General features: G+C 35.8%; 1 protein-coding gene across 1 annotated transcript; it reads right to left on the bottom strand.

The window, feature by feature from the left end:
- Nucleotides 1-1,025: 1,025 nt before the first annotated feature.
- LOC125208424 (phosphatidylinositol:ceramide inositolphosphotransferase 2-like) lies at nucleotides 1,026-4,068 on the bottom strand. Its single transcript, XM_048108031.1, has 11 exons — nucleotides 3,629-4,068; nucleotides 3,436-3,525; nucleotides 2,820-2,906; nucleotides 2,638-2,706; nucleotides 2,475-2,555; nucleotides 2,180-2,251; nucleotides 1,980-2,037; nucleotides 1,794-1,896; nucleotides 1,563-1,705; nucleotides 1,358-1,476; nucleotides 1,026-1,273 (listed from the first exon to the last, which is right to left on the bottom strand). The coding sequence occupies exons 1-11, from the start codon at nucleotides 3,692-3,694 to the stop codon at nucleotides 1,193-1,195; spliced, it is 969 nt and encodes a 322-aa protein (XP_047963988.1). The 5' UTR covers nucleotides 3,695-4,068; the 3' UTR covers nucleotides 1,026-1,192.
- Between the last annotated feature and the right edge of the window lie 21,099 nt (nucleotides 4,069-25,167).

Below are 25,167 nucleotides of genomic sequence, written 5' to 3'. Positions count from 1 at the left end.
CTCACGTTAGTTGAGTCACTTCTTTTTTGTACTCGATTTTGAAAAATTATAGTTAGAGTAGAGAGAGTAGAGTAAGAGAGTGAAAAATGTAGGAGTCTTCTCGTTTCTAATCTATTTTATCATCTTATCTCTCTTACTGTATTCTATTTTTCTCTTTCTTACTTTATAATGTCTTTTACTTTATTCTCTTTTTCTCTTTCTTATTTTATTTCGTCTCTTACTTTACTATTAATAATTTAATTCATTAAACACCACTATCTAAATTGTTGTGCCAAAATAAAAACGTCTCGCTTAGACCAGGACGGAGGGAGCATAATATAATTTGTCTTTTTTATTTTGTTAATATATAAAATTAATATTGTACTCCCTCCGTCTCATAAAAGATGTCTACTTTCTTTTTTAGTCTGTCTCATTAAAGATGTCATTTTCATTTGTGAAATATATTCTGTTATTAATATAATATTATATTTTATCTCTCTACTTAACATACAAACAAAACCTCTTAAAATCATATGTTGTCTCACAAGTGTGACATTTTTTATGGGAGTACAATATATGTTAGATTGAGGTGATGGTCTGAATAGGCTCTGTTTTAACGCATACTTATTTAGTAAAATAAAAGAAACAAAAATAATTGAAATATTATTAGTGATGCATAATATCACCTTATTAGAAAAAAAAGTCTAAAATAAAAGGTGAATAATTTTAAGAGAGGTATTGAAATGAAAATGGTTCATATTTGAAGGGACAAATGAATGTAATTAAGAGAGAGAAAAATGTTAGATGGTCTTATGAAGCAAGTGGGGGTATAAGAGCAGCTTCTTGTTCTCTGTCAAGCATGTGCAAAGCAGAGGTGACGGTTTCATGACAAGCACGCTACCATCACATATATGATGTCTGAATAAAGTATGATTCAGCTACGGCAGAGATAAAGAATTCCACTGCAACAACACTCTATAATGCGTTGTACAATGTACCCTAAAGAGTAAGCAAACATATATCTTTTGGAGAGTAAAAGAGAGAACTGCTGATCAAGAATGATTAATTGATGCAATTAGAACAAAAAAAACAAAAAAATTAATTCATGATACATCATCCCATTGTTGAGGACTTGTTGCTAAACGCTACACCGATTCGACAATCTAAGATTACAAGTGGCGTATTACCGGGCGCTTGTGCAGTTGTTCACCAACTAGACGCCGCTGATGACTGCTTCAACATGCACGACGTTGCCTTCTTCCATGATCTTGCCATTGATCTGGGTTCTTGGTCTCTGCAAATAAGACTACTTTTTTAGCTGACTAGGGGAAGGAAACCACTAAATATCGAGGGAGGGAGATGAGAAGCTAAGTCATACCCAGTCGGCAGCATCCCCAGAATTCCCATTCAAGAGTTTCTGATTCTCTTCCTTGGTCTTGTTATCCTTGGTCAGTGGGAGAAACAATGCTGCAGATGCACTCGAACGGTCGGGTAGTTCTGTAGGTATAACATCCGAGTCGGCCTCAAAACATATGAACAATTGAAGGAAGAAAATAGAAAGATCAAGTGAGACTAATGCTGACCTGGCAACTTCTTGTCGAGAAAGAACACAACCAAATTTACAGTGTACCACGCCACGACGACATCAACTGTGTAGTGCTTACGAGATGCCACAATCAACAAACTTTGAATTACGACGGTTAACCATGCTAACTGCTTAACAAAACTGCCAGAATAGATGATAGTGAGCTTCTTCTTTAACCTTCAGAATAGAAAACTAACTTCTACATATTTGAAAAGAAGCAAGATATTACCTTCGAGTACCATACTTATGGTATGTCCGAACAAAGACCAGGGAGAATATCATGTGAGATGAAAATATTAAATCACCACAGCCATAAAGAACCCCACGAGGGACTGCATAACCAAATAAACGAAAAAAATAAGCATAGAATTCTAGACATGACACAGGATGTAGGGCAAAAAGGGGGGATTGTTACCTATTAATAGAGCTTCTAAAACATTGTTTGGGGGAGGCAACGTTGCTAGCTTCGAACCCTACATGATTCAACACAAAAAGAACAAACCCAACATGACTTATATAACCCCCTTATGTAGAAAATGAGAAATCAAGAAAGCAATTTTCTCCATTTATGAACCACGTCAACGTAAACGAGAACCAAGGTTTTTTTTTAATTACCTCTCGACAATGATAATTTGGACCAGGCAGTTGAGTGGAGTAGAAAGTTATGATCCGAAGAAACTGACATGCCTGCAAATGTGGATGTGAATTATATTTAACAATACATACTTGTTAGATTTTTCAATGAACTTAAAATAAGGCAAATGCTGTCAATGAGTAGCCAGGATCATTCAACCCCCCCACCCTGAACGAAAGAGAAAACAACCACATACCTCTCTCTCAGCTTAAAGCCCACAACTTTATAGTATACGACTACTAGTAGTGCTAAAAAGACTTGCTAGATTGCACTTACGACTAAAAATGCAAGGACCCTGCACCATATCAGGACTGTGTATATCTTCTTGGTCTTCAATATGAAAGGATGGAAAGTCCACTGCATGTAGCATAAAAAGCATTTTAAAGTTAAAACCTAGTTGCCATCTTATAAACGAACAATTGAACAGAAGAAAACTCACCAAGACAAAAGAAAGAAAAATGAAGGAGAACACTGTTTCGCTAATGTAAGCTCTTTCTTGACCAAGTTCCTACAGTTCAGAAAAGATTAGACCATAAGCAAGAGTCTCTATAGCATAACAAGGCATATCACTATTAAGTTATTAACATTTGATAACAAAGTAAATGAACAATTCATTATTACCGGAAGAAGAAAGAAGCCAACATCCTGAAGTGTTGGTCCCGGCCGATGAAAATAATGAACCCCTCGTGCTGCTACCCCGTGGATGTACTGTATAACAGTGAACATCACAGGTAAAATATATAAGTCCCACTGTCTTGTAACATCAGTTAATGAAGCAACGAAGCAACGACATTGTTAATACTACTACATAAACTACAACGTAGATAGACTTTCCAAATATATATAAATAAATCAAGATGCAACTATGAACTATATCATTCAAAGGGTCATGATCTTTCCATTGTAGCTACAAACCAAAGATTGCCAAATACTAGCATTCAACCTCTTTGAGCAGCATATCAGAGATCTACAAAAGCATATGTATAACTAATACTGAGACAAAGAAGAGGGAGTAAAAGCTTCTTACAAGGATAATTTTTTTATTTTATTTTTTATCAAAATTGACCTTTGAAACAACTTCTAAAAAGCATGGAGTTTCATTTTCCTTTAGTCATCAATCAGCCTAATCGAACTGCCATTTTTATATGTAAAGACTCATGATGAGGGACGGAATCAACAAAATTTATTTGCACCCATTTTTCCAAACAACATAATAAGAAATCAGTGAAGCATTAACCTGACAAACGATGCCGCCTAAAATGTATTTCCAATTTTCAGCAAGGAGGTTGAGCTCTGTTGCAATCTCCGCACCAAATCTCTTCCATAACTTCAAAAAAACAAGAGCAAAATCAATACAAGCAGCAACAAGAAGCCTAATAAGAATTTGCTTGAAAAGCAAGTATGAGCAAACGAGAGAGAGGGAGGCGAACCTTTGAAGCCTCGCGACCAATGTAAAACGACATCTTCTCTGATTCTGTGAGAAACACGAGTGCCATATTACACCACAAGCATCCTTAACAAGAATCACTTTTCCCCACCAAAATTCAATCAAGAATTAAACTTGTCCAGACAACAAGATCTAAAATACACCCAATTCAAAAACCCAAGTTTTCAAATCGACTGTTTCCAAAGGTAGTGGCCGATTGCAGCAATTACAGTGACAAAAGGAAATGATTGATTGAAACCAAAAGGATGCTCTTTTCCCCCTCTCTCTCTGCAGAAAAAGAAAAAGAAAATTGATCCCTCTCTCTCTCTCTCTCTCCTCGTAGTTCTCTCTCTTTGAATTAAACAAGTTAACTTGGTTTCGAATTGTCTGCTATAAACGCGAGTAGAACACGGAGAGTCAGTTGTGAAGGGAGGGGGAAGGAAGCTGCACAATGTGGGCCAAATACTATTCAATTTTGAAATAGATATATGTTCAAATTCAATTTCTTCTTTACACCAAATTATTTTATTTTTGAAATTTTGGGGGTGGAAATAGATTAGGCAGCTAAGCATACATTAATTACACTTGCCAATTAGTTAAAGAGGAAGATGATTTTACTTCAAAAGCAGCTAATCCTTGCGTGGTTAACAACCTGTCAACTAATGCATCATCACTGGAATTTTGCTTTTCCTTTCCAGCAATGCGATTAAGATTTTATAGAAATGTATTATTTCCACAAATTATCAACTTCAAAAAGGGGAAATTGTTAAAGAAGCATAGAAACATTACAATATTCACATTAACTTATCACCAAAAACTTGTTTCTTAAAATTTGAAGGGCCAAGATCGGTTAATTGATACTCTTTCCGTCTTATTTGAGAATTGGGATGTTCATTTAGTTTGTCTCAATATCTATGTTCTATATTTGAAAATAAATCTCTATCTTCTTTTTTTCGATTAAAATATTCAATTTTTTTGTATACTTACTCGACTTAAAAACTCTTTCTAAAATCTCGTGTCACTCAAGAATATGGACATTTTTGAGTGGGACGGAGAGATTATTACATAATTGTACAATTAATGTTCAAATTTATTTATAAAATCATTTGATATCATATTTATTGCATAGCTTCAAATTCCTGATTTCTTTACTTCTAATTTCTTTCTAGTTTTCGATTTGTAAAGTGCATGTGACGAGTTCATATACTATGAAAAATGGATATTATGTGTCAAATTTTATTACTCTCCTGCATTTCTTGTTAATTGAAACACATTTTTTATATATAAAGATTAAGAATAATGTGTTAAGTAAATGAAGAATATAAAGTAAGTGAGATGAACAGAAAATAAAGTAAAAGATAATGAAATTTTTTGCCAAAAATAAAAATGATTCAGTTATATTTTTCTAAAATAGAAAAATATCTCAATTAACATTTAACGGATCAAATGTACTCTTTAAATTTTAAATTTTGTGAAGACTCCAAATGTCGCAAGTCATGAAATGAAGGCCTCAAATGTTGCAAGTCATGTGGAGTAGTATATGGAATAGTATTTTCTTATTGTAACATTGTTTAACATGCCTACACAAGCTAAAAGGAATTTACAATATTAATTTAAAAAGTTTATAAAGAAAAGTGTAGGGAAAAAATGGTAGTAATATGTACATGTACCTTATATTTTTATATGTTGATTTTATAATAAAAGATAAAAATAAGTTAGTAGAATATATAATTTATTTACTATTTATAGCAAGAATTGGAATTTTTAAATATAAATACACTGAAATGACGATCCGAACTCTAATTGCGGAAGGAAAGTAACAACTTATTTTATTGCACAAAATAATGATATGCAACATATGGAGTAATTAACATCACTCACATAAAATCATACATTACTAATTTACTTTATAATATGAAGATAGATTTGTGTTAAAATGACAACACCTCTTAAAGTGATACCGTGACACCACATATCTAGTAATATTATAAACGCTACATAGCGATCTATAGATTATTGTATAGCGTGTTGGATATTGTATTTTCAACAATTGAAAAAAGATTTGTTTCTGTTTTCCATGAAAAAAAAGTCCCATTAGTTTCGTAAATAATTATATATTACAATATTATTTTATCCCAGCAGGTTCGATAGATATTGTTATTAATTACTATTATACTCTATACATCTGTAATATCCAGGTGGCATCTTCATGTTCTCGGGTATATATAAATTTAAATTTATTTAATTAAGTGGCTACAATTTTAATAATGAATTCTTTTTGTGTCATAGTCAATCCCTGCGTGGATACTTATTTAGTTATTTTCAAACTTGAAAAGTCTAGGCGTCAACCGTTGCCCACTTTGACCGGTCTATTATCATTTTCACCCTACAAATTTTCTAGAAGCATTTGTGGCCGAATCTACTATATTCATATTTCTAACATTATTATTTTTATAACTAGTATTCACTTAATGGAATTTTCTTCAGCAATGATATTTTATTTTGATTTAATGATAGTTACAATTTGCCAATTTAATATATCTTTATTTCTTTACATCCGAATATATTCGTATTGCACTAACCTGAAAAAAAAAAAGAAGAAATTTGACTTAGAAATAATAGTACTTATATTATTGAGCATGATGCCTAATTAACGCTGAACATTAATTAATTTAAACGTAGTCACATGATGTTTGCTGCACCATAATCGCACTTTTCACGCACCCAAAAGGATAAACAAAATTAATTTCAAAATAATAGTACTCCTTGACTTTTCAATGTCTGCACATAATTGAATCAATCAAATTCGGATAATACTTGTGAAACTGTACCCAAAAAAAAATTAAATAAATAAATAAAGGGATGAAATATAATTCGATAATAAGTAATAGTATAATCCATGTTGACGCCAAGGTTAATTTCTACAACATAAAAAGGAAGAAAAATACTCTCATCCCACAAGAATATGTAATTTTTTTAAAATTTATCTCACGACAATATGCACATTCTAGTTTTAGAAACTTTTTTTATAATAAGATGAGATCCATTCTCCACTAATAATACTTTAATTATTTTTTTTCTTTTTATTCCCCTCTTATTTTATCAATTTTGTATTAAAATTTATGTTAAATTTAAAATACATATTCTTTTAGGATGAAGAGAGTATGTTGGATATAGTGATGCGTTGAATAGAAGCCATAATTCATACGTCATTTTCACATATCATTACCTCAAAGAGGAAACTGCAATTAGCCAATTTCATGAAATATAGTTCGAAAATGAGGAATTAAAAATAACATTTTGTGAATTTTAATATTTAATTAATTATCAACGAAATTGAATGCAAGACAACTCGTCTCGGCTAAGATGACATAATTGTTAGTCGGCACGAAATCTTAGGAATTGTTTAGTTAATGTGGTTAATTGGAGAGAGAAAAAATGAATGTAAGTATTAAATGAGTAAGTGTAAGTATTAAATGAGTGAGAAAGAAAATTGAATATTTAATTGTATAGAGAAAAAAATGATGGTGTGTATTTACTGGAGATAAAATCTTATAATCTTGGCGAGGCAAACTCAAAGTAAAGTGGATCATTTTAGTTAGGAAGTTAGGAAGGAGGAAGTAGTATAATATTAGTTTGAAAAAAATAAAAATCCACAATTCATGCTTATTGAGTGGATTAAAATAATATATAGATAGCATTAGTAGTGATGTCATGTCACTTATATATGTAGATCGCAATGCCAATCGAGGTGCGTATATGTTGAAGTGGTGCTTCTTAGAAAGGGGAGACCTGACTACAAACACCAAAACTAAGGAATGACTAGTCAACATTAATGAATATATTATTTTTATTTCTTATTTCCGACTATTATCTTACGTCTTCAACAAAACGCGTTTGAACTAGAAGGATCAAAATAAATCAAAGTAGTAAAACCACAAGACAGATATGTCGCATTAGGTTTTTCTAATACTATGATTTATCTATCTCTTAAGTCTTAAGTATGATTTGGCACATACATTGTGCTCCTATTAAACGGTTGACGTAAATGCAACCCTCTAAAACCCATTATTTTGTTTTATTTTTCTAATCGATAAATTGGACAGTTTGAAATTGATGTGTAATGGACAAAACAAATCGAAAGAGTAACGTGCAAAGTACATAGTGATATGATGAATATTCCTGCACATTTCTGGAAAATTGAGAAATAATTCACGGTTATTTGGTGTCAACTTTATGGCTCAGTTAAAGGTTTCGAGCTTTCTTGAATTGTCATTTTAGAGTATTTACATTTGTTATAAAGTTGAAAAAAATCCCAAGGCGTGCCTGTCAAATATCATACCATTGCTGAATGTCATTAACCTAATGGCCCACCGAATATTCCGGCTTTCAGATAAATTCCAACTGCTTGAATTTTTCATTTAACTGAAACAATACTAAAATTATGGAGATATGTAATGCTTATATTTGTATATTATGTAGAGACTATTTAGCAGATGATTTGCATCAAGGTCAATCTACCACTTTAGAAATCTAGTTTGCAAAAATAAATAGGAATGTGAGTTGAAATTCATAGATTGTTCTAAATAGTACTCCCTCCGTCCGCGAATAGGAGTTCCGTTTTTTCATTTTAGTCCGTCCGTGAATAAGAGTCCCGGTTTACTTTTACCATAAATGGTAATAGGGTCCTACCTTCACCTAACTCATTCCACTCACATTTCATTTAAAACCAATATTATATACAAGGAGGACCCCTATTCCACTAACTTTTTTGCACCCACTTTTCTTAACATTTCTTAAAACTCGTGCCGCTAAGGAATGAGACTCCTAATGGCGGACGGAGGGAGTAGTACAATAATTTTATATACACGAAGTTAAAAATCTAAAGTCCAAAAAAATCACAATCCTAGTGACACAAATCCGAATCGCTTGTAATTTGATAGGAATCCCCGAAATTAACCCGAGTCCCCGTAGAATAGGACTGAAATGAGTTAATTCACATTATATTATTACTTTTTCTAAATTTTAAAGGTTAGTAAAATATTATTCTCCCATTCAATAAAATTTGTCACCTTGACTCGGCATGAATTTTAAGAAATGTAATGGAAAGTGGGTTGAAAAAATTAATGAAATGTAAGTACTACTTTTATATACTACTGTTAGTTTTATTTTGAGTAGGAATGAGTTAGTGAAATATAAGATCCGCTGCCACAAATGATAAAAGTAAAATATAACAAACTTTGTGGAACATGCGTTAATGAAAATAAGTGACAAACTTATATTTGAGTCATTATTTGAAAGTTGTATTCATTATGTTGATGTCCCAAACTCTTGGATTAGTTCAAACCCGAAAAATTAAGGTTAAAATTAAGAATTTATAATCCAATTTTTTTTCAACCTGAATACACCATTCCTAAATAGCAGTGGCGTATCCAGGATTTTTGAATTGGGGGTGCGATAAATTATCACAACAATATAGAACTTCAAAATCCGAAAGATCAATTTTCTTCTCCTTATTTTGATGTTGAACAAAATCTTTGTTTTTAATTTTTTTCTTAAGAAAGTTCATCATATATAATAAATAGATTGATGAAAAATTTATTTTAAATTTTGCAGAATGTATTTTTTAATTAAAAATCATCTTTTAACTTATTTTAGGCAAAAACTTCAATTACTTAAAAAAAAAGAAGACATAATGCATCCTTACCATTTTCTATATAATTTATTTCTCATGTTTTACGTCAAATGTATGTTTCATATTTTATGTATGATCATAAATGAGCATTGAGGAAAAGTTAGATTTTAAAATATATATTCTTTAGCATGAAGTAAAAATTAAAGAAAACAAAGCCATAAGAGAGCTACAAATGAGTGTAAGAAAAAAAAGTATACTATACTACTATAAAAGAAGTGTGCAGAAAACAAAAATCAAGTGATTAAAATATGAGAATTGATTTAAATCTAATGATATTAAACAAAGAGTAATAACTAAAACATAAGGTCAAAGAGTTAAGAGTAATAATTAAAACATAGAGTATTGTAACTATGTAAGAGAGTAACAAAGAAACAACACAGATGGCAAGCAAAATATGGGCGATGGGAATCGAACCCACGCACTCAGCCATAACTTTGAAGACTCCAACCGTTGCACTGAAGGTGCAGGTTTTCGATCGGGTGTGTTAAATGCAAGTGAGTATCCAACTGATTAGGATAAGATTTCCAACCTAGCTGAGCCGTTGGCACGCCAACAGGAACATGGTATCAAATAAATTTCCTCAACCCACTTCTACTGGTTAGTATAGTGGAGGTAAGGGTCGAATCCCACGAGGATGGACACATTCGGATAACTGTGGTGATATTCCTGGGTGGTTTGGTTAGCTACCATGCGTTGGGGTTGAGATTCTACCTAGACGGGAAATAAAGGTGGTACTCTACTGACTAGTAGGCGTGAAAATGACAGACATGTGGTTGTGTTCGAGGAAATAGGGGACAAGGTATCTCAGAGGCATGTGAAAAGTAGACAGTTACTAAATGAGGAAACTTAGACAACAGGGCATATCTGGTGGCTGGGTGGCTTTCTAACAGGTTTGGATGGTAGTACTGAAAAGTTAAAGACAAAGGCAAAAAGTATCCTTAAAGTAAAAGTGGACCAAACAAAAGTAGATTGTAATGTTTTCTTCTTCAACAAGTATTAACAGAAAACAATATGAACACAAACTTCGTAACTAAACTCAGATTCATTAATTAAAATGCTCAACTTAAGATGAACAGCTGAAACTGCAGATTACTTCTACTGACTAACATGCAAGGTAACAGCGCAGAACAGGAAACTCATGCACGAAAACTTAAACTGAAACATAACTACAAATTTCGATCAACAACTTCAGATCTAGCCTACTCGAATGAAAACTCATGCGAACACTTAGAAATTAAAAGCGATAACTAAATCTAACTTTCCTAGGCAGAACGAAGCAAATTCAAACCAAAGAGACATACAAAATAGAAACTTCATAACTTAAACGTTTGAAATCAAGTAAGGCTTATTAGTGCACTTTCATTACTAACTCGTGGAACACCTTGAATTCAAGCCCTCACATGTGGCAAACTTCCAAAGATGGGAAGTGTTCTCTCACTCTCAAAGTGTATAAGGGTAATGTGTACATAAGCACTCAAATCATACATCATGCAAAGTTTACCATAGGCTTGCTCAAAGTCTACTCCCTCCTCTACTAAATGTGATTAAGCTTCAAAAGTCCGAAAGGTCTTTGTCTTTGGTTATAATGTAGGCTCTTTGGTAGGTGAGGAATATTTGGCTAAAAAGTGACTAGAAATAAAAATATCCCAAGTAGAGTAAAGATAACTCCACTTTTCTAAACCCAAGGCACTTTTAACACTTCATTTATCTCCTTCAACTCACTTTCCAATCCTTTGATTTTCTTTCTATATTTTTTTCAACCTTTCACATTTTTTTTTCTTTTTCTTTTTTTTCTTTCTTACACATCCTTTTTTTTTTTCTAAGACCAAGCACATGTTTGCATTCTTTCTCAATTTCACAACTTGTACTTTCTTTACATTAAGCACACTACTTTTATACTTTCCCCTTATCTCTCCAATTCCTTTACAAATAAGATAGCAAAAACTAACTAACCCAAGGAATTGTCCCCATTATTTTGGCTTCCAAAGAAAAGGCTTAAAGGCTCAAACTTGGCTCCAAAGGGAAAAAATTTTGAATTTTTGAGAGGGTCAAAATTTTGGATAAAAGTAGGCTAGAAAAGATGGCCAATCATCCTCCTAAATCAACTTAAACACTATGTAAACTTAGGCAAGACTAGGAGCAAGTTCTAGAAACAAATACATGAATGCAGATAAATCACACAAGAATGAAATAATAGGCTCAAATCCGCACAAGGTATAAGCATGATTCAAGGCGAACAAGCAATTCACTAATTATGCACCTTTTCACCAAAACCATCAAATCAAAATGTTAACAGGTTTAGGGGGCGAAAAAGGGCATACGCCCTCATTGGGGGCCTCGGCCCGGCCATCCTTTGAAGCTTTTCAATTTGTTGCGGTGATGCCGTTTTTACCCGTTGTGCTCCCAAAATTGTTTTTCCCGCCGGGAAATCCCCGACCCGTCCATCCGGGGGTTTGGCCCTTTCCCTTTTTCCCCCCGAGTGTCCCAAGTGTTGGACATGTTTTGCAAAAGGAGTGGATATCTCCGTTGGGGGGGGTGTTTCTTGAAACTCCTCATGGGTTGGCCCTTTCCCACGTCGGGGTTTGCCGGCCCGGGGCGATGTCCCTCTATTTGTTCCTCCTCTTCTTCCTCTTCCGGGTTGGGGTGGTGGAGGCGGGGCCCCATCTCTTGGGGGTGCGAGTCTTTCCTGGTTATGGTCAATACCTGGGCGGAGCCCCGCCCCAAAAAGGGGGAGGGGCCCGGGATATTCCTCTTCCTAAACTCCCCATTGACGGGGGGGCCCCGGGTCTCCCGGGGCGCCGGGGGGTCGAGCTTCCCAAATTTCGTTTGCCCCAAACGTTGCCTTAGTCAATTGCGGGAAAGGGGAAGGGGGAAATGATCCCCGCCACTTTTACGAAATATCCTTGCCCCCAAAAATCGGCCTCAAAAGCCCCACCCAAAAACACCCCTAAGTGATGAAGCGCTCCCCCCCATCTTGTCAAACTCCGGGAACCCCCAAATGTTCGGGGTTTCCGTAATCTAACCACCACAACATATGGCCCTTTTCCCTTCGTGATTCGATCCACATAGATAGTAAAGAGGGTTCCATAGTCGAATCCCTTCTTGTTTAGGAGGCACCAAATCACATTAAATCCGTTTGGGAAACACCCCCGTGACCCTAGCAAACATCAATTGGGTCATAGCTCGGTGGAGATATCGCAAAAAAGGGTGCGAATTTAGGAAGACTCGACCCGGGGATGCTTGTGCTCATTCCAGCACCCCCCCTCATCAAAATCATAATCATTGGGGGCCGGCACATTTCTCACAAAACACGTCAAAATACCAAAATAGACAAAATATGTAAATAATGGCCGTGTAGAGTGACTTTGACATAAAAAGTGGACCAAATAATGGCCTTTAAACAGTGCAAAATCCGAGCGTATCAGTCATCCTAGTTGATCATCTTTTTAGCTCCAGGATCAACCTGAGGGTCGACACTAGAGACAAGGCTGGAACCCTCTGTTGTGTTTGATGAGGGTTCGACAACCATTACTTGATTGTCGGAAAGATGAATCTGTTCGTTTTGTTCATCCAAGGACATGGGTGGATATTTTGCTACAAGAGCCATGAAAACAGAACTTGAGAGATGATCACTAACATTTTGAGTTAGAAAAACACCAACAATAGAGTCAACAATTGATCCTTTCCATGGTGAAAATTTCCTATTTCCTTGAACCACATGCATACGTTCTTAAAACACATTCAATCTATCAAGAAATAACCCCGCTTCATATTATCCGCATCTTGTCCAAGTGCTTCTGCGTCAGCATCTTCGTTCCAGTCGTCTCTAGTCAATAGCTCCCACGCGACCGTGGTCTCCTTATCAAAATCTATTACTGGCTTCCGATACTTGGAAACGACAAGTGCACCACTACGGTTAGGATCATGCACCATGAGTTGTTTGCAAGTGTCATCCTCGATGCGCCGGGCATGCATCCTTGCCATCGTAAAATCCACTAGAGCGTCTCTAACCGCCTCATCTTGCATTAACAAGAAATTCTCTTGTTAGTTTTCAGTGTTACCACTTGTGCTCGTCCCGTTGCAAGGGATCGTGTCATCCATAGTATGTTTTGAAGCAGTCAGCGACAACTCACAGCTCCATCCGATCACGTTGTTTAGTACTGCATGCGACACTCTTCGTCCCATCATCGTTCTCTTCTTCTTGCATATATTTAGCGAATTATCTGCCAAATATTGACGCTTCAACTCCTTCTCCTCTTTGTTCATGATGCTACGTTGTTTGTTGAAATCCAACTTCTCTTCACTTTTCTGGTGGGCTTTGGGGCCGGAGGTTTGGGAGTGGTGGGCTTGACTAGCTTCCTTGGACCAACCATTTACGGCTTGTGCCTAATAATTTTCTTCCTCTGCTTCTTCTTCTAATCTACACGTGTGCATGTCCTCTTGAGAATATCTATTAAACTCTCTGATTGCCCACATTTTGCTGCATTCTACACAGATGATACGCTCGGATTTTGCACTGTTTTAAGACCCTTATTTGGTCTGTTTTTAATGTCAAAGTTGCATTACATGTCCATTATTAGCATATTTAATCTATTTTGGTATTTTGACATGTTTTGTGAGAAATGTGCATATTTGAGCCTAAAAAGGGAGTTAAAACGCGAAGTAGGAAATCTGGAGAGCTTCAAGTGGTGTCCGGCGACCGCCGGCGCTTAGCGGAGACAAAGATACGCCCGGCGACCGCCGGGAAGTGCGTGGCGACCGCCAAAAGGAGTCAGAAGCTTCTGGACAACGCGCGGCGACCGCCGGCCAAGGTGCGGCGGCCCGCCACAGAAACGCAGCGCATGACAGCTGTATTCAAACTCAATTTTCCTGCGATCCCGAAGTCTAATCAGGGATTTATACACACCATTACCTTCTTCCTGAATAGAGCTTTAATATGGTACAAGAATAACCTCAATCGGAATTCTGTGGAGAGAGTTATGGCCGTTCTACCAATGTCGCGCAAAGCTGGCAGCTGCAGTCTAGGCGGAAATTTAAAGAAGGAAAGAAGATATTACCTTGTGAAGCCAAATCTTTTCCTTCTATTATGGGGAACAAAAATTACATCTTTCCTAATGCTTGGAGGAAACTTATTACCAAATTTAAATCCTTCTCAAGCCTATATATACCCCATAACCTCATTCATAGAATTCAACCCTTCCATAGCCCCCAAAAGGGAAGTTTCCAAAACTCCTCCAACCCTAATTCTAGAGCTTCTTTTTGCAAAATAATTAACAGAGATCAAAAGCTAGATTACTTCAATTGTGCAAGGAGTTGAAGAAGAATTTCAAGAACATCAAGAACGACAAGGATTCAACCTACGGGTTTTATTTGCTTTAGTTTTATGTTCAAATTGTCTTCCCTTCAATCTATGTGTTTAGCTTATTCCATTATGTGTAACTAAACTCATAGGATTCTAGGGATGTGTTAGTAACGACTTTGGTTATACAATTCCAGTTTTCTATTCAATGTCCGTTTTTTTTTACTTTGTTTCTTCCATAGTAATTCGGATGCTGCATGATTGAGTGACACAATCTTGTATGATTTAATACAACTTGCTTCATAACTGTGAGAGAGTTCTAGCGAGTTAGGTTCACTTAGTAGACACTACAGTTAGCTTCTCTTAAACGACACGGTTAATTGAGAGTGAGGACTTTTCAAGGGTCTTAGGAGCTTTTTGGAGTTACGTGTTAGGATTGACAACCCTAATCTTGTAATCAACGTTTGTATCGCATGAGCATAAGCTAGGTGACTCGTCCTATCAAAGTAATAACTGTGCTAGGGTATTTTAGTTTGGAATTTGTATAACCATAACTGTGAACGCACATCCCTAGAATTCCCTTATCTCTATATTTTATCTCGTGATTTATTTGCATCTAGTTGTTATTTGCCTTCCATTGTTTTCAAAATTTTTTCAAAACCTTCCATTCTTCCAGATAGTAATTGAGTCTTAGTAGAAGATAGACAGTCCGTGTTTGCCTTCCCCGTGTTCGTTATCTCGGTACTGACCTTTAGCTATACTATTCCTACTCTGTATACTTGCAGATATTTATAGTGCTAAAAAATAGTGCATCAACAGAGCGTCCACCTTCTGCTCGAATCTGAGGTGTAGGTGGCACCCAAGCTACGACTTTTTCCTCGATTGTTCCATCACAGTTTAATTTATCTATATCAAAAGTCTTGTCTCTGCCTATGCTGTCTTCCTCCAGCTGCGAGCACTTGCTACGTTCTGGACTGTTATCCGGGACGTGCATTTCAGATCCAACTACACATTCTGCGTCGAGAATCTCATGAGCTCCAACAACTAATTCTACATCAAAACCCCCTAAAACTACTCATTCTACAAGTTTCTCTTCAAAACTCTTCTCACTTTCTTCTAGAACTGTCTCAATAATCTTATTTGTCCTCCTTTTTCCTTTTGCTTTGGCGCTTTTCCTGGTGCTTTCTTGCGACGATTTGAAGCTGGTGTTTTCTTGCGACGATTTTAAGCTGATTTGGTTTGAGGTGTCGTTGGGATCCAATCATCATCCTTTGATTTTTCCATCTCCGTGACGGTAAAAAAAAAGATTAAATTGGAGAATGTTAATCAGCCGCTCTCAACGTAGAGATAGATTATGGTATTTGCGAAATCACAGATTCGTTTAGGTTGTAGATTTTAGTATATCTCGACCCTACTAATCGAGGTTTTTACCACAATGGCTGTAATCTTGTTATTAGGTACAAATGTAAGCATTTGGTTGTTTACCTGACCTGGATCAACGCCACAGAGGACACATTCCCTTAAATCAAATTCACCATTATCCATCTGTTCTCTCATATGATAAAAGTTTGAAATATTAATTTGACCAATTATAATAGATCCAAGGCTATAATTTTTACTCTTGGACCCATGACCAATCTAGTTCATGTTCATTTACTTAATCTGATTAAAGAAATAGAGCAAGTGATATGACCACTAGTGTCAAGCATAATGAGTCACTTCTACGATGTGAGACATGAATCAATTAGGGTCAGAGATGGAGAGAGAAGACACGCCGAGAAGGCAACATAACTCGATGGAAGTCCGAGAGTGAGAGCGATGGGAAAGGCTTAGATTTGAGGACAAATCCTTCAAAAGAAGGGAATGATGTGAATTCGAGTGTTCAACATCATATAATACAATGTTATAGGGGGTTATGGGTTGATTGGGGTCCGAGAAGAGGGCGAAGGCATGACAATGAGTGTGATTCAAATAGCAATCCAAATGATGTCCAAATTATATTCTAAAGCCACCATTGACTTCATCTTCGAAAGAGCTGCATGAGTACCATGAACGTCTTCATCGGAGTCCGAATGGACAAATATGGCCGTTTTGTGGAGACTGTGCGATGCAGTGCAAACCCAGCGACCTGCCAGAATTGCAAGTGAACTAGAGACTTTTTGACGTGTCGTTGGATGCACACTCAGCAAATCGCAGAAAATGCCGGGAAACAGAGACTTTCCAACGATTCGATGGATGCACACTCAACGACTCGTTGGCTTTGACAGACTCAGATCTTAGACTATTTTTCCAACTTATTGCTTTTCATGTTATGTTTTGGGCTAGTATAAACAGACCCCTTGTGTTTTTTATCACCTGCTTTATTGAATGTTGAATATAAAAAACTCATTTGATAGCATCTCCTTGAGAGATTTTTATTTAATTATTAATTAGGTTGCCAAGTATAATCAACCAAGTAATGATAATCAAGCATCTGAAGCAAGGATCTAGGTCTTAGGCAACACACACAAGCTATATGGTCAAAGGGTTGGCAGCAGAAGCATACATAAATCGATTACATAATAATCCTGAACTATTTAGCAGATTATTTAGATAAATTCTATTCGCGCAATTATCACATGTATCATGCTCACAACTTGAATCCATACATGGTTTAGCATAATTGAAATCCTAAAACATGTTCATACGGAGTTAGGCAATTTACCTTTCTGATTCTCCAAAGAATCGAAGATGGCCCGCGCCTTCTCCACGTGAAGATCTTGATTATTAGACCACAGATCTTCTGACTGGTTCCCGGACAGTACGTTGATATCAGTGTGGGATGATCTCACCAAAGTACAAGGACTCGAATAATGGAGGACAGAAAAACTGCTCACGGAGGGAGCTGAAGGACGAAAATTTCGTCCTCTTCTACTGCTAGAGGGGGATGAATTTTTATTCACTAAAATTGTGTGTATTCTGTCTCCTTTATTCTCCTATTTATATTAAGTCACATATTGGGCCCAGTCAGGGATCTATGGAAGACTTTGGATATGGGCTCCCCCAATTAGCTTTTCTCTAATTAAATTGAACCCACAATTTAATACAAGCTTATATTGGAATATTACGAACAACCACTACAGAAGTAATATTGCACTCCCCATCCTAATTCGAGATTACAAGTAATTCGGGTTTCCAATATTTATTATTATTTATTTCCCGCACTTAAGATAAAAACGTTCATTAATTAATTAGTGTCTGCTATGAACTTAATTAATTAACATATTTACTCCAATAGTGGACTCAGCAAGAAACACTTATTTATTATTCATAGAGTAATCAAACTCCAACTAGCTAGGTTACGAATAATAAAGTCCTCGTTTCGAGCTCCTCTTGTCAACGTTATCAAACGAGACTCAGCTCACGTACGATTCAATATAATAGCAATCCTAGCACCTCTAGATATTAATCTACACTACCCAATATGCCAGGATTCTTGGGTTATGAAAAACCCGCACCTATTGGCAAGTCAAAGTAGTACTCAATCAATACCGTATGCTCAATGCTAACGTACATTGATTAAGAAACAAATTATCAAGACCTCTTCTTTCAGTAGATAGCATAAAGACTCGTCTTGCTGTTAGATCCAATTCAATGTTATACCACACCAACGTCATCTTATTTCATTAAGGATTATTCTAGATTTTATTTCGATAAAATCAAATCCTACAATTCAAGATAACGTCGATTTAGGATTATCATTATTTAAATCGTACTAGGATATTACTAGATAGAAATAAATCCATCATAATCCATAAGATAAAAATAAAATCCTATCAACCAAGATTTATACAAATCTTAATTCTATTTAGAATAGACATCTAAAATATATCAAATATTACTTAGGATTTCTTAGATAAATGAATTTATCTAAATCCAATTAAATAAGGATTTTCTTATATATCATTAACATCCGAATCTATCTAGGACATAAATCCAAAAGATAAGGATAACTTGGATTAATACTTATTTTAATCCATCTAAGATTTGTCTAAATAGAATTAAATCTATTCAAATCCATAGGATAAAATAAATTAATATAAATGTTTATCCTAATTCATCTAGGATTTATCTTGGAATAAATCCATATAAATCCATAGAATACGATAATATTATATTATAATTATTCAAATGTATCCAAGATTTATCTAGGAACAAATCCATATAAATCTATAAGATAAGAATAAAGTATTATATTATCACTATCCAAATCCATCTAGAATTTATCTATGAATAAATTCATATAAATTCATAGGATAAGAATAAAATAATATGATCATTATCTAAATCCAACTAAGATTCATCTATTAATAAATCCACATATTTCTATAGGATATAGATAAAAACTTAGATTATTATTTTCCAAATATAACTAGGATTCATCTAGGAATTAAATCCATATAAATCCATTTAAATAAGGAAAGAATCTAATTAATCCATGATTTAATTCATAATTAAATCTCACATAATATATAAAATCCACAAAAATATATTCAAATCTTATTTCCATATTTATCTTGAATTATTTCCAAAATTGAATCCAAGGATTTGGAAATCCTAATCAAATTTGGAAAGTGGAGTCATGGAACGAGGCAAAGCGTCGTCGCGCGTAGGAAGAAAACCAATTCCATCCACTATTGGGGCTGCTCACGGAGGAACGCCGCTGCAGTCCGACGTCGATGCTGCTGCATCGTCACAGACGCTGCTGCTACATCGTCGTTGCTGCTCCCGCGTCGCCTCCGACACCCCGCTCGGTACCGCAGCGTCGTTGTCGTTGCTGCTCTTGCACCGATCATGCCTCTGTCGGACTCCCACTGAAAAACGCTGCAGCGCTGTCGTTGCATCACGAGTCCGGGAATCTGCCGACGGGCTCCCACTCAAGCTGACGGCGCTGCTGCGTCTCCGTAGCCACCGGCGCTGCTCATGGCAGACTGCCGTCCTTGGCCACCGGACTGCAATTTCTCTTGTTGTAAAGGTTTCGGATGCAGCGATACCAAGATTTCAATTCAGGTAATTAATTCCACCGACAAGAGAAATCAAATAAGATATAGGCGCATGAATTGATTCCATGAAATCACTATATGTCATGTTCACACGCAGCAGACGCAAGAAGGATGAACAAAACAAGACATACACATCATAACAACATACGCATAGAGTTATCCCAAATTTGATCAAATTGGGCAGATCGTGCATCTTCCTATCGACGTTGAGACTTGCGCATTCGGCGACGTGCAGCTCCAGCGCAAGCGCCAGCTGCACGTCCTTACCGTTCGTGCTCTCGTCGTTGATGATTCACGACTCATGCATTTAAGCAATTCACATAACATGAAATTAATCCACATTATCAGAGCCAAAAATTGGCTCTGATACCAATTAATTGGGTTAGGAGCCCCTTGCACAGCGGAAGACTTGTACAAAACAAATAAATTAGACATGGATCTATTTGACCGATTATGCGATTAATCAACTCACATGTTAAACAGATAATTTCATGCTAGAACCCAAATAATTCATGCTTAGAAAATATAAATCCTAAACATGATTTCTACGGTTTAGGGTTACCGATTTAGATTCTCCAAAGAATCGACGATTGCTCGCGCCTTCTCCACGATGATCTTCAATACTAGACCACAGATCTTCTAACTGGTTCCCGAACTGTATTCCGACATCAGTGTGGGCTGATCTTATCGAAACACTAGGACTCGAATAAAGAAGACAAAAATTTCTCACGGAGGAGGAGCTGAAATTCTCACGGAGGAGAAAATCAAATAAATAATTTCGTCCTCCTTTAGAGAAAAGGAACGAAAATTATATTATGAGAATAATAATCTTTATGTCTCATTTATTCTCCTATTTATATTAAGTTCATATTGGGCCCAGTCAGGGATCTATGGAAGGTTTTGGATATGGGCTCCCCCAATTAGCTTTTTACTAATTAAATTGAACCCACAATTTAATACAAGATTATATTGGAATATTACGAGCAACCACTACAGAAGTAATATTGCACTCCCTATCCAAAAAATTTCAAGTAATTCAGGTTTCCACTTTGTTTATTATTTATTTCCCGCGCTTAAGATATAAATGTCCATTAATTAATTAATGTCTGCTATGGACTTAATTAATTAACATTTTATTAATTCCAAGAGTGGACTTAGCAAGAAACACTTATTTATTATTCATAGAGTAATAAAACTCCAACTGGCCAGTTTCCCGAATAATAAAACCTTGTTCAAACTCCTCTTGAGGACATTATCAAACGAGACTCACCTCACGCACAATTCAACATAATAGCAATCCTAGCACCGCTAGATATTAATCACCACTACCCAATATATCGGGATTATTGGGTTGCGAAAAATCCGCACCATTTGAAAAGTCAAAGTAGTGCATAATCAATACCGTATGCTCAATGTTAACGTATGTAGATTAAGAAACAGTATTTTATCAAGACCTAGTCTTTCAGTAGATAGCATAAAGGCACGTCTTGCTGTTAGATCCATTCAGTGCTATACCACACCAATGTCATCTTATTTCAGTAAGGCTAAGAAATAACCAGACTCACATTGCAACCTTTCACGATAGGTAGTCTAAGCCTATTTGGTTTGTGAAATTCTTCTTTTTCTTTCGCAAAGCATTGCATAGAACCGACTGTGTTACCTTAAAGTGCACGACGCCCACAACCAGTCTACTAAGCAAAAGACTTAGACTTTGTTTGCCTCTTATACATTTAAATGTTTATAAAACATCTTATAAATGCACAAGCAAACACAATGTAATAATATACTGATTCTATTCGTGCGAAACTGCTCGAATAATACCGAATCGGGTTAAAAGTGGATTATAGAGTTTTACGTATACAAGCAAGATTCTATTCGAGCGAAACTTGCTCGAAACATGCTTTTCAGTATACCAAACCTAACAATTTCTAGTATACAAACTCTAACATATGGATGAGCCGAAAATTCATTATTATAGGGTAACTATTAGGTATTTTTTGTCATATGGTTCCCCAACCCCAATTTGGATGAAGTTTTGCAGGGTGCTTCAATAACATGTGTACTTTAGGGGAAAAATAAGCCAAACATGTCAGGTTTCCAATTTGTGTATGATTTTCATATTTTCTCCAATTTATAACAAAACAAGGCAATGAAATTCAAACAGATTAGATTAACAGGAAAACATAAGTATTTTTAGCTTATTTTCTTTTCAGTCAAGTATCACATATATCATAGAACATATACAAAATTTCATCCCAATCTAACAACAATTGATCATTCCAACCAGCAATAAAAATAGGCTACGAACAAAGACAACCTATGCTCTGATAAAAATGATATTGATATTCGTGGATAGATCCACCTTATCTTTTGTTTTAATTGAAGATCAAACAACATTGGGCACATCTTGGAAATAATAGATGGATCTATCCATTAGGATCCAAATCAATAAGTAAATCATGCAAGGATCAATCTTCTCAGACGTTGGCTGTCTCTTGACAGCAGTAACTAGCATGTCCTTCATGTCCTCCACCACTAATTTAAAGAAAGCTAGTCCATTCTTGAAAGTATGTTGCAAAAAGGGTTGAAAAGTTGATCCGCCAGGCTTTCTATCTAGAGCTGGTCCTTTTATGCTTGTGAGACTGGTCGTCATGGAGCATAAGCTTCGATTTACTGGCCGAACATTATCACTTCTTGCATTGTAACATCCCGAATTTCCGAACCCTAATTTTAGAGCCCTAGAATTTATTATTAATGACGTGGGAGATGTGAATTATTTGATAAATGAATTTATTGCATGAGTTTCTTTGACCGGGAAGTTTGAAAAGTCAAAATTGTTGACTATGTGATGTGGCATGTGATTTATTAAATTATGAGGTGAATTATTTGTTTAAGGGTGAGTGAGAATATTAGGGAAAATTTCCATAAATACTAGCCACCTAAATATTGAGATTTTCGAACCCTTGGACTTTTGGAGAAGGAATTCTATTTTTCCGGATTTAATTTAATTCTTGGGATATTTATCCAAATTAAATCCAAACCCCAATTATTCCTTATTTTTATGGAGAAAAATCGAGCCCCTTATATTCCTAGGTGATTTTCGAAAATCACCTATGTTGGGAAGAAAATATTATTTTGCTTGTTTAATTGATTCCTTACTTGATTTCCTTCCATACCTAGAATTTAAATATATAACCAAATCTTTCCATACCTCAATAGATCTTGCCATATCTTAATTTAGTTGATATTAAAAATCCATGCCTTATTTAAAAGGCTACTACATGCCTATTTCCCTTCCTCCAATGGGAGAATTTTTATTTTATTTTGCTCCATGATATTTTATTCTACTCCGTAAAATATACCAAAGCAAAATCTTGGCTAATTGGGAGCCATATATTTCGAAAATTACATGCCTTGATACCTTAGTCTATTTTTGTTAATTCTTCTTCCCTACTTCACAATATTTATTTATTTAATTGTGGAGAATAAAATCTTACCAAATATTCTATTCTATTTACCTAAAGATCTTATTGAGCACTATAAATAAGAGGAACCCCTAACCCTAGCCCCCATAATTTTCGGGCCCCTCCCTTCAACACTCTCTCCAATTTTTCTTCTTCTATTCTCCAATATTTTGTCATCTTTTGAAGAAGAATTGAAGTTTTATCCATGAATTTTGAAGAACCAAGTCTAATACTTAATTTCTACCGTTCGTTTTTCTCATAAGGTATTTTTATATTCATCTTCTTCGTTTCTACCCGATTCCTCTTCTTTCTAACCGATTAATCGGTATTCTTGAACCCTCATGCATCTTGTTGAGTGAAAGTGGGGTAAAGGGGATATGGAAATATGTATACATGTGTGTGGTGTGTATGTAAATGTACCCAATATCACGTCCGACGCATCATGCTCCTCTTGGGCTCGTATTGCATAGGAACGTCCTGGTGCTCGAGCTCAACTCTTGATGTAGAACCAGGCGTTTCCCTCTGACTCCTACCAGCTCCAAAACCTCTTCCTGACCCACGCCCTCGGTAGTTAACTGACTCAGATCTCGCATATGTAGGTGTTGGAGCATTCGTCTGTCTCGGACAATCTTTAGCATAGTGATAGCTTGAGCCACATCGAAAGCATAATCTTGCTAACCTTCTGCACACTCCAGGATGATGTTTCCCACAATGTTCACACATGGGTGGGCTATCGAACCCTCCCGAACTAGCCACCGAAGGGGTCGGTGCTCTCTGTATGAATTCAGATCCTGGGTTCAAGTTTCTTCCTCAGAAATGTGCCGGTGCTGAGTACCCACCTCTCCTGAAATCTCCTGAAATCTCTGAACATGGATTGGGACATCATCATTGTTTATAGGCTGTTCTCCAGCTGGAGAACCTTGTATCATACTTTGAGCTTCATCCTCAGCCATATTTAGAGTTTTAGATTCACCACTTCAGAATGATACACCTATATGTATACCAGCTGCATCAGGTCACTAGCTCAGACACAACAAACTCTTATGTGGCATGTAACTAACATATCAGACCTTATCTAGTCCTAGAATCAACCAAACCTGGGCTCTGATACCAATTTTGTAACACCCCGAATTGATGTCACAATTTAGTACCCCATTTATTTTTATTTTTTATTTTCTCAACAAATAGAAAAACTATAATATATGCATATATATTTACATAGGCCCAGTTCGCACAACTATACACAAAAACACACGTACTTAGCAAAGGTGTAGAAAGAAGTAAAACTGTCCTAAATTGCATTCTACCCCTATACATGCCATGGCTAACATATCTAGGGAGTTACTCACACGCAACCGTTCGCTAGTGACCCGACTTCAACATCTGTACAGCAAAAGGGTTAACCCGATCACCTAGTCTGCAGGATAAAAAGAAGAATATGGAATGGGCTTCAACTAACTTAATAGTAACTCACCATTAAGGCATAAATTTTGAAGCTATACCATACAATTTACGCAGTCGATAATAACTATCATAAGTCTTTTCATCCATACCAACATCATCATAATTATACATATCCTATCAGTCATAATCATAAATGACCTCATACAGTTGATAAGAGTGTAGTCCATGACAAATTTCATCACACCGAATATCATATTTTAATTTCTCCAATCACACCGCACCTCACATGGTAATGTTTCGGTCATATTAGATTGTATTTCCTCCCATCACACCATACATAACATCATATCTTCTACACTCATGCCATGCTCACATATCATTACCTTCTGGTATGCCATCTAGTTCTTACCCATACTCATATTCAATAATTTCTAACATAATACGTTCACAACTTATCTCAACATATATAAGTTTACATAATCATTTCTTTCAATAACACCACTCAACATACTCAAGTGATAAACCTCCTATCATGCTCAAATATAGCATCTCTTGACTGACATTCAATACTCAGTAGGTAAAAACATAACTTTATTCAACAATTTAAGTCTAAAGTAGAATATTTATATTACCTCAAAA

The sequence above is a fragment of the Salvia hispanica genome, chromosome 2 (assembly GCF_023119035.1).
Source record: "Salvia hispanica cultivar TCC Black 2014 chromosome 2, UniMelb_Shisp_WGS_1.0, whole genome shotgun sequence".
NCBI lineage: Eukaryota > Viridiplantae > Streptophyta > Magnoliopsida > Lamiales > Lamiaceae > Salvia > Salvia hispanica.
This window is presented reverse-complemented; position numbering and strand designations above follow the sequence as displayed.